This window comes from Nilaparvata lugens, chromosome 5 (genome assembly GCF_014356525.2).
Source record: "Nilaparvata lugens isolate BPH chromosome 5, ASM1435652v1, whole genome shotgun sequence".
Classification (NCBI taxonomy): Eukaryota; Metazoa; Arthropoda; class Insecta; order Hemiptera; family Delphacidae; genus Nilaparvata; species Nilaparvata lugens.
In genome coordinates, this window is record NC_052508.1 from 1,268,978 (window position 1) to 1,279,616 (window position 10,639).

General features: G+C 40.2%; 1 protein-coding gene and 1 pseudogene across 1 annotated transcript; both read left to right on the forward strand.

Annotated features, from left to right (window-relative positions):
- Positions 1 to 2,083: 2,083 nt before the first annotated feature.
- On the forward strand, positions 2,084 to 2,439 carry LOC120351689 (annotated as a pseudogene).
- A 6,383-nt stretch (positions 2,440 to 8,822) lies between these two features.
- LOC120351546 (late histone H1-like) lies at positions 8,823 to 9,605 on the forward strand. The gene has a single exon (XM_039429333.1). The coding sequence runs from the start codon at positions 8,892 to 8,894 to the stop codon at positions 9,603 to 9,605; it is 714 nt and encodes a 237-aa protein (XP_039285267.1). The 5' UTR covers positions 8,823 to 8,891.
- Positions 9,606 to 10,639: the final 1,034 nt, after the last annotated feature.

Below are 10,639 nucleotides of genomic sequence, written 5' to 3' on the forward strand. Positions count from 1 at the left end.
TAACCTGGCAGCCAATAGCTGTGTGTTTGGCATTCCAGTCACCAGCAACAAACATACAGGGGGAGGAGGTAAAAAGTTGAGATAGGAGGTCAGAGTTGAACTCTCTATTACAAGGAGGATTATATATGGAAACAAAAGTAACCGGTGTATTCTGTACAGAGGTAGTTGCCGCTATTACATCCATGTCTGGTATGGATGGGAGTGTGTGTACACAGAACGAGTGTCTTCTGTGTATTAGAAGGGCTACACCACCATGTGTTTGATTAAGCTCATTGGGGAGGCGGTCGTAGCGAAGGCAGTGGTATGAGGGGAATTTAATTGGAATAGTAGTTGGCATTTGTGTTTCCTGAATTAGAGCCACATCTATATCCAGGTCACTAAGAAAGTGACGAAGTTCGTCTATTTTGTGTCTTAATCCATCTGCATTGAATGAAATAATTTTGAAATTATTCATTTAAGTTCAACAGGGAGGGGAGTGCACTGATAAGAATGGCAATGGTTTCACCAATGTTCAAGGCATTGATGGGACGTGGTAGGGTACTTACCACCCATTGAACGAATTTTTCTGAGCTCAGAAAGCTCAGTAGACCTCCCTGTCCCTGTTGAGATTGTGAGGAGGGAGGTTGTGAACTTCCCGAGTTTGACTCCACTGAAGGTGGTGTCTTTGTTTGGGAAGGGAGAGAGGGGAAGTTCTCTCGAATATTGATAATAGGTGAGGAGGGAACCCTTTCCACTGTGGGTGATGGAAATGTATTTTTCACTATCACTGGTCGTTCTTTGAGGAATACTTTTGTCACTTTGTGACTACGGGGAGGGGGTGGGGGACTCGGACTATTCCCTGTAGCCCCCTGAACGGCCGCCGAGTAGGAGAATGAGGCTGGATCAGCTACTCTCGCCTCTCTCGGCCGCCATTCCGCGACTGGAATCGACCAGTTTTTAGGGGCTCTAAAAACTAGTGGAGGAAAAAAGCGCGTGGGCACACTGTTATTAGTTATAGAGCTATTAGAGGTGGAATCTTGACTCACCCTTCTTCTTCTTTTTGTGTAGAGTGTGAAGCCCTCGTCGTCCTGGGTGGCCTCGTCCACTCTAGTTGGCGATGATGTGAGGGAGCTCTCCTGCTCGACCTCTCTAGCCTGGGTGGGCTGGACATGGTTGGTGGATGGGGAAGAGTTGGGGGAACCCTCCTGCTCGCCTTCTTCTGCCTGGGTGGCCTGGGCGACCGTTACTGCGGTGGTGGGTGGTGTAGATTCAGGGGAGCCTTTCCGCTCGACACTGCCTGCCTTGCTGTCCCCCGCACTCTTCACCATGGAGGTTGATGGACGCGGGGAGGAGCTGTCCTGTAGGGTGGGCCTGTTTTTGTGCTTAGCCGTGTGGGTGGTCCTGCCTGACCATAGGGTGCGCGCACGGTTCATTGTGCTCATCTCCCTGGCCGTCTTCTTCTTCTTCTTCTTCTCCACCTCTATTACTGCTTCTTCTTTTGTGCACTGATCCTACCTGCTCGGAGTCTCGAGCACTACTTCGAGATTCATTGAAAACAACCGACCTATATAGACTTCAATTTCAATTTTTCAATTTCAATTTATTAAACTTGTACGGACCGATATGGAAGCTGCAGCGGTGGCAAGCCAAAATTGTGATAGTTCAGCAGAAATTCGTGCTTGTTGGCCGGCACTCTTTTGCTTATAACTTTGCAATCGCTCGTGCTACAAAGCTGCAGGGTGGTCCTGCCTGACCGTAGGGTGAGCGCACTGTCCATTGTGCTCATCCCCACTAGCCGTCTTCTTCTTCTTCTTCTTCTCCTCTACTGCTTCTTCTTTTGTGCTGCTCCTCTGCTGCTTCTTACCTGCTCGGAGTCTCGAGCCCGACTCCAGTTCAGAAAATTTTCTCGGCACCACTATTTATAGCAAAATTTGAGACCAACTGCCTGTCTATTGGTCGACAATTTGTGACCAATTGCAGTGCTGATGAATGCTGGCCTACTATTGGCGGTTGGCTGTCGGCCAATCAAATGTCACCACTAGGGTATAAATAGAGGCACATTTTCCGCAAAATTTGTCAGTTTCACTCGACTACTAGCAGCAGCAGCATGACTGGTCGCGGCAAAGGAGGAAAAGGTCTGGGAAAAGGAGGCGCCAAGCGGCACAGGAAGGTGTTGAGAGACAACATCCAAGGTATCACCAAGCCGGCCATTCGTAGTCTGGCTCGCTGAGGCGGAGTGAAGCGTATCTCTACGAAGAGACACGCGGTGTGCTGAAGGTATTCCTGGAGAACGTGATTCGTGACGCTGTCACCTACACAGAGCAAGACTGTCACCGCTATGGATGTAGTCTACGCATTGAAACGTCAGGGACGTACACTGTACGGATTCGGAGGTTAAGCAAGCCAGCCAGCACAACACACTATTGGACTGCTGCCGCGCACGCGTCTTAACCATTCACGCTACACTCCACTACAGCAAAAAGGCCCAAAAAGGCTTCAGGGCCGCCAAAACACTTGGGCCAAGCCTGTTGTTCCTTCCTAATCATATTTATATGATTTGTGATTCTGTCCACAAATAGATAAATATATTTGTTTGGATATATACAAAGCCTGATAGATAGATGGGTAGAGAGAGAGAGAGAGAGAGAGATTGATTGATTGATTGATTGAGTACTTTATTTATGTAGATTACAATATATACTGGCTTATACACTTATATACAATAGCTTACAATACAGCAAAATTATAGATGAATTTACATAATATAGACTAAGAAAATAATTATTGAACTGTATATGATATGAAAAAGCAGTTTGTAATATAATAACTATAGATAATAATCATATTGTTATGCATCTACATAAATTGGCGGAGCTTTGGACATATCAATGTCCATTCTTCGGAAAGAATATTAAAAATATCCTCCCCACTAACTCTCTACCAAAACGTTAATTTCGTTATTTAAACTAAGGATTTATTTATTAATGGAAATATTGTAAAAGTTTTAATCAATATGAATATTAAAGAGAAAAAAAAACAGAAAATTGATAGAGTAAAATAATTATATAGGTAGATAAGATCAAATAATTGATTAATAAAATGAAGTAGGCTGAAAGTAGATCAGGGTTATCAACTTTCAGTAATATACAGCATTATGCAGTGGATAATTGAAATAACATGAGTTTATATAATATATATTTATATATATACAATTCGTTCTATAACATGGTTTAAAGGTTTGTATTTGTGGGATGGGTGGGGGATGGATGTCATGTGATCGTTCTAGGGCCGGACAGTTTCAGTCATTTGTTCCAAAAGATGTTTTTTTAAAGTTAGGATGAAGCTCGCTCGGCTCTCGATGGACCTGATAGAAACAGGAAGTGCATTCCATGCACGACAGGCACTGACTAAGAAGGATTTTGTGAAAATAGTAGTTCGATGATTGGGTATCCTTAAAGTACTTTCTCCGGTTCTAGTATGTGAAGCATCTATCCTCCTACCTTCAGAGACAAATTTGAAATCATCTTTAAAATAGTTCGGATTACCGTATATCAAGATATCTCTAACAAGCTTGACTATTCGAAAAAGCCTCTGATCGGGAAGCTTTAATGTTGAACTAGCAATGTGGGCTGGGGTGATATGATCATGGCGTTGGAGAGAGTAGACGAAACGTAGACAATAATTTTGGCAACGCTGTAGTTTATCATTCAGAGTGACTTGCATATCGTTAAGAACAGAATTACAATACATTAAATGTGGGAAGATGAGAGATTGAACCAATAATAATTTAATGTTTCTAGGGAGGATATCGTGCATTTTCTTCAATGCATGCATGGCTGAGAATACCTTTTTACAAGTTTTGTTCACTTGTTCTGACCAGTCAAGAGTATTATTCATAATAATGCCTAAATTTTTAACTGAGCTACAGTAAGGAATGTCATTACCGTCTACACTAATTTTGTGAATCGATTCAAGGTCAATATTGTTTATAAGACGAGAATATCCAATTATAATGGGTTGTGTTTTGATGGGATTAAGCTTAAGGCCATTTTTCTTTGTCCATTCCACTATCGAATTGATATCCTGATTCATTATTCCAACTGTTTCATTAATTTTTGTTATGGGACAGCTTAAATAGATTTGAAGGTCGTCTGCATAAGTATGGAAACTGGAGAATTTGATAATGGAAGAAAGGTCATTAGCATACAAAGTGAAGAGGAGAGGGCCTAAAATTGAACCTTGTGGTACTCCATGCATAACGTTTTTCCAAGTTGACTTTTTGTCACCGACAGATACACATTGTTTCCTACCTAATAGATAGGATTTAAACCAAACTAACGAGTTGTGACTGAAACCAAGAATAGCCAACTTATTCAGAAGGACTGTATGATCAACAGTATCGAATGCTTTAGAAAAATCAAATAGGGTGAGGATGGTGCATTTTCTTTGGTCCATAGCTAACCTTATATCATCAGTGACACGAAGCAGAGCTGTCTCAGTTGAATGGAATTTTCTAAAGCCTGATTGAAAGTTATGAAGCTTACTATTGTTGTCTAGAAATTTTACAACTTGAGCATGAATGAGTCTTTCTAGCACTTTGGACAATGCAGGTAAAATACTGATTGGTCTAAAATCCTCAACTTTATTGGGTGATGGAACTTTATTTAGAGGGCGAACCAGAGCAAACTTCCAGTTTTCAGGGAAAATGCCTTCTTCAAGTGACTTGTTGAAAATGTATGTAATGGTTGGTAAAACAGCAAATAACATCTTCTTGATAAATTTAATAGGAATTTTGTCTACACCCATAGCATTACTATGAATACGTTGAATTGCTCTGAAAGTGTCTTCTTCTGAGATTGGATGGAAATGAAATTGATCAGTGATTGGTAAATCTAAGTTTGTAACCTGCTCTTCAAGATCATCAATGTGATTAGCAATGACAACTTCGTCGCGTTGGTTAGAGTGTGAAACGAAATGGTCATTTATATTATTCAATGGTAAGTCAATTTGTGGATTCGATTTCTCTTTGCCAAGCCCGAATTCTTTTATTCCCTGCCAAAGTGATTTAGAGTCTTGTCTATTGTTTGTCATAAACGAATTCAAGTACCTAATCTTTGAGTTCCGTAATTCCTGTTTAACCCTATTTCTAAGGCTCCTATACTCTATCAAACTGTCCAAGTCAAATGTCTTTTTAAATTTTCTATGTGCTTTGTCTCTACGTCCCATCATCTTAAGTATGTCTTCAGTCATCCACGGTACTCGTCGTTTTCTATTAATCCTCCTTGTCACATAAGGTGCATGTTTGTCATACAAAGTCAAAGTCCAATTCTCGAAAGTCTTGACCATGTCATCAACTGAGGGTAATGCTTCAATTTGATGCCATGGAGTCTGAGCCACATCAGTCAGGAAGGCGGCTTCATCAAAGTTTTTGAAGTCTCTATAAGTGATAATTTTCTGTTCTGGCTTGGGTATCTTATGGGAAAGTACACAGTAGATCAAATCATGTCTAGAAATAGCTGGGACTGAGATTTGGCCTGCTTGAACAACCTCATTGGGATCACTAACAATGAGAAGGTCAATGAGTGTGTCTGATTCATTAGTATGATGAGTTGGATCGAGAGGTAAAATAGTCATGTTTAGGCATTGGAAAATTGTAGTCAGTTGAAAGTAGTCAAAGTTACGATTTGTCATGTTCAAGTCGGTGTTCATATCCCCCATAACTAGTATACGGTTATAACAAGGCATAAGAGAAAGCAAGGCACTTTCGAAATCTGTGAAATGACCTATTTTTGGTGGGCGATAACAGATACCAACGAGTAATTTATCAGTACTAGATAAGGATAATTCAAGTAGCATAAACTCTGGTCTGGAACAATACTCTTGTTTAGATGTGATTAAAACTTTTGTTTTGATACCTTCTTTCACATAAATTGCTACACCCCCACAAGCTTTATTTAATCTATCATTCCGGAAAAGATTATATCCAGGCAATGCAACAAAATTTGATGAAATACTAGGCTTCAAAAATGATTCGGAAATTCCGATTATATTGAAGTCCTGAAAACGGAAGATTGCTCTGAGTTCATCAATGTGGCAACTGAGGGATTGTACGTTAAGGTGAGCAGCCTTGAAAAGTTTTTTGAAAGAGTGGAGCTTATTTGCTAGAAACATACCTGCGTCATTATTACTATTATTGAAATAATCATACCTACTTGAGGGCGAGCGAGCTGACGTGTCAGTGAGAGGCATCATGGAAGCAGCAGACCAATCGTGAACCGACCTCAGAACAACACATGACGGGGAAAATGGGGATGAAACTGATAAAACTTAACCTTAATGAAAAAGTCTCTTGATTCGAGTGCATTCAGCATGCCTTGACAGTTCGGCTCCCTTCACTATTTAAAGCACTAGTTCAAAACAAAATTCACTAAACACAATAAGATGTAGATGTGTGGAGTTCCGGTGATGAATAATCCTAATGGTGAATAAGACGAAGATTGAGGAAGAACTGGTAGTGGGAGATCTGGTCCAAGTGGAGATAGAGCGAGTAGGTATCCAGTAGTGGAAGAATCGGGTCCAAGTGGAGGTAAGCGAGAAGGAATCCAGTAGTGGAAGATCGAGTCCAAGTGGAGACAGAGAGAGATGGAATCCAGTGGTGGAAAATCGAGTCCAAGTGGCGATAGAGAGAGATGGAATCCAGTAGTGGAAGATCGTGTTCATGGTGGAGATAGAGCGAAATGGGATCCAGTAAAAACTGAAAAAGAGAAGAAAAAGCCAGCAGAAAAACGAAAAATCTTTGAAGAAAGTTATAATTGAGAAAAGATACATAATACAACTGATAATGAATAATATCCCCATAAATTTGAAGAGGAATAGTATGATTCAATGTGGGAAAGAATCGAATATTATATGGATAAATATATGGATATTATAATATAATATATGGATACTAGTAGAAGGTAATCAGATAGAAAGAGAAAAGGTAGGAAGATGAATAGATATAGAAAGAGAAATAAACATTTGAACATGCTGGATAGCTAGTGAGAAAATCACAGGGAAAATAATGATAACAATGGGAAGAAAAGAAGAGAAAGAAGGAATGTGCACAAATTGAGAAGAACTTATGAAACTGAACTATAGAATAAGAAATAGAACATCGTATTGTGATCTTGAATTAATCAAGGAGAGAAGAAGAAGAAGAGAAGAAGAAGAAGAAAAGAAAAAGAAAGAGAAGAAGAAGAAGAGAAGAAGAAGAAGAAGAAGAAGAAGAAGAAGACGAAGAAGAAGAAGAAGAAGAAGAAGAGAAGAAGAAGAAGAAGAATAGAAAAGAATAATAATCATCATCGCAAACAACAATATTCAAGTAATCATTATAAATATAAGATCAAGAAGAGAAATTAGAAAGAAAAATAAGAAGTAGAGGAGACGATGGAGAAAGTGCTAGATTATTTTAGATGAGTTTTAAATAGGATTGAACGGTGAAGTGTGAAAAATATTATATAGTATTAGAAGTATAATTAACTATTGGGAGTTGCAATAACAATAAATGCCACCAATTACATTTGTTTTTTTCATTCATTCAATTTTTCCATCATTGATAATACAGCATAATTATAAGGAACAGCATGATTTGTAAGGAAATTCACTTCTATTTGCTTGTTTTCGTGTGTGAGCGTGCGCCAGCCATTAGAACTCAATATTCTAGCAAATAGAGGCAACAACGATTGTCATTGGCTAGCCAGCTGACTGTTCATTTTATGGCGCCAAATTCAAATGTGTTTTAAATTGATAGTGAACTGATTATGCACAACCAGCTATCTATACTGGCTTTTCTATTGTTATTATCAATGCGTCTACACTGCATACCATTTCTTCATACAATGTGAGCATAGAATCAACAATAAATGTGCAATAAGTACAGATTTTATTATAAAATGACATTCACTCTGCCCGACAATGGCTGTGGATAGGCAACCCGCCACACAGCGCGGGAGCAAGTCTACAAGGAAAGCGGCGTTTTTCACATTACAGACATGGTTTTTCACACTGAATTCAATCAAAATTGACTGCTAACCATACCACAAACGTTCTGTATAATTTACAAGCTATTCAAATAAATAGGAAAGTTTTCACTGCATATTCTGTGTCCTGCATTCAATATCTTGCTTATTTTGTGGACACAACATGCACACTGAGCCCAGTTAAACTGGTGAAAATGACTTTTTCAACTTTTCTTCAATTTTAATTGGATAAACATTATTCTATTACACTCAAAAGTCGACGGGATGTTCAATAGTATACATTCAGTTACAATTACATGCATATTTGTTTGATTTTCCAACAGAAAAGTGTCTTACTTGTGTACTGTACTAGTGTGTTTGGCTGTGTATTACCTGTGGTCAGCTTTTCGGCTATTATCTAGTTCCAGACCAATAAAAGTGTACAATATTATTGCATGTGTAGATGCGTACTGACATGCTCTAACAGACTCAATAGTATTTTTGCGAATTTCTTTGCACACAATTGATGGATAGTCGATCAAGTGTTGCAGTGTACCGAGTTCGGCCGGGTATGAGAGTGTTTGAACGACTTTTTCAATAGAAAATCACTAATAATTACCTACTATATAAACCCATTCAGTTGTCTAGAGAATAGTGTGAGCAAACCAACAATACGATTTGCAGCTTTGTAGCACGAGCGATTGCAAAGTTATAAGCAAAAGAGTGCCGGCCAACAAGCACGAATTTCTGCTGAACTATCACAATTTTGGCTTGCCACCGCTGCAGCTTCCATATCGGTCCGTACAAGTCTATATAGGTCGGTTGTTTTCGATGAATCTTGAAGCTATTGAAAGCAAGTTAGCATCAGCAGCAGCGATACCACTACTGTCTACTCTACTACTCAACAACAAGATGTCAGCCGAGACAGCAACCAGTCCAGCGGCAACGGTCCCAGCCGCGTCCACACCGGCCAAGGCGAAGAAGGCGGCCGCATCGAAAGCAGCAGCCAGCTCCAAGAAGCCGCGTGCCAAGCCAGCACACCCGCCAACCGGCGAAATGGTGAACGCTGCTATTGCCGGACTCAAGGAGCGTGGTGGCTCGTCACTGCAGGCGATCAAGAAGTACATTGCTGCCAACTACAAGGCCGACGCAGAGAAGCTGGCGCCGTTCATCAAGAAGTACCTGAAGACAGCCGTCGCATCGGGAGCTCTCACCCAGCCGAAAGGCAAGGGTGCCGCCGGCTCGTTCAAGATCTCGGTGAAGGAAGCAGCCAAGGGTGCTGCCCCGAAGCCGGCTAGTGCCAAGCCGAAGTCAGCTCAGCCAAAGAAGAAGAAGCCCACTGCTGCCGGAGCAAAGCCGAAGAAGGCCGTTGCCTCGGCTACAAAGAGCAAGGCAACGTCTGCTGCCGCCGGTGAGAAGAAGAAGGCCGCAGCTAGCAAGCCAGCCGCCGCGAAGAAGAGCAGTGCTGCTGCTTCGGCAGCCAAGTCCAAGTCTCCTAAGGCGAAAAAGGTCACCAAGCCGCCTACCAAGAAGCCCAAGTCGCCGAAGCCAAAGAAGGCAGCCGTCGCCAAGAAACCAAGTCAAAGTCAAAAAGTCAAAAATAAGTTGTTTTCCAAATCTTTCTAAGATTATAAATGTTACATACATAGCTTGAAATTGAACAATATACAAATCAAATATTATACAAAACGTGTTCATTATACTATCATACCTAATGATTCACTAACAGTTATAATTATATTATAATTTCAGTTGTAATTTCACATGGAAATGTGCCTACATAGGTGTAAAACCTGTGCGTAGACACGAGTTGCTGTTTTGAGCAAAATATATAATTAATAAGGAGCGAATGATTCAATGTAATTCGGCTAACTTACTACACAAGATAATAATAATCATCAAGAAACTTAATATGATAAAGAAAATTATACAGAGTGGAAAGATGATACAAATTAATTATGCAATGAAAGAAAATGTTCAAAGGTAACATATAATGTACAATTCCAACGGCTATGACTTCAGATTCCCAGCACCGCGATAGTAGACAGAGCAGCAGCACTACAGTGAGTACGGTATTATTAGTAATAGTCAGTCAGTCTATAATTCGATGTAGTCAGTTGAATAGTTGTTTATATTATTAAGGTGTTAACATCTATAATTAGATGTTATGATCGCCTCTGACATGTCTCTTCCCAGATATACCAACCACTCGGAAACCTTTCTCTTGAGTACTGTGCAGCTCTGTATGTTTTTCAAGTGAGGAGGAATATTTCTGTAAAGGATTTGTGATATGTAGGATGAATTCGTGACGGAAAAGGTTCTTACTAGTCTGTCTGTCAATATTCTCGATGTATTTGAACTGCGGGTACCATAATTATGAATGTGATGCACAAAGATGTTTTCTGAATTCTTAAGAGAGTAGATCAATAATGTTTTTAAATGGAGTTGTCTCAAGTTGAATACATTGAATTCATTGAAAAGCGCGTGTGTTGGATATCTACGACCCTTACCAAGAGCTGCTTTGATGATGGAATTCTGGATTACATTGAGTGGTTCCAAAACAGATCTATAACCTCCACCCCAAGCTATTATACCTCCCATAAGCAATGATTGGCAGTATGCAAAGTAACAGAGCCTCAATTCAGCAGGGAATAGAATGT

Bases quoted from the DNA above. Each gene is read 5' to 3' on its own strand.
- LOC120351546 (XM_039429333.1), top strand. From the start codon at position 8,892: ATGTCAGCCGAGACAGCAACCAGTCCAGCGGCAACGGTCCCAGCCGCG.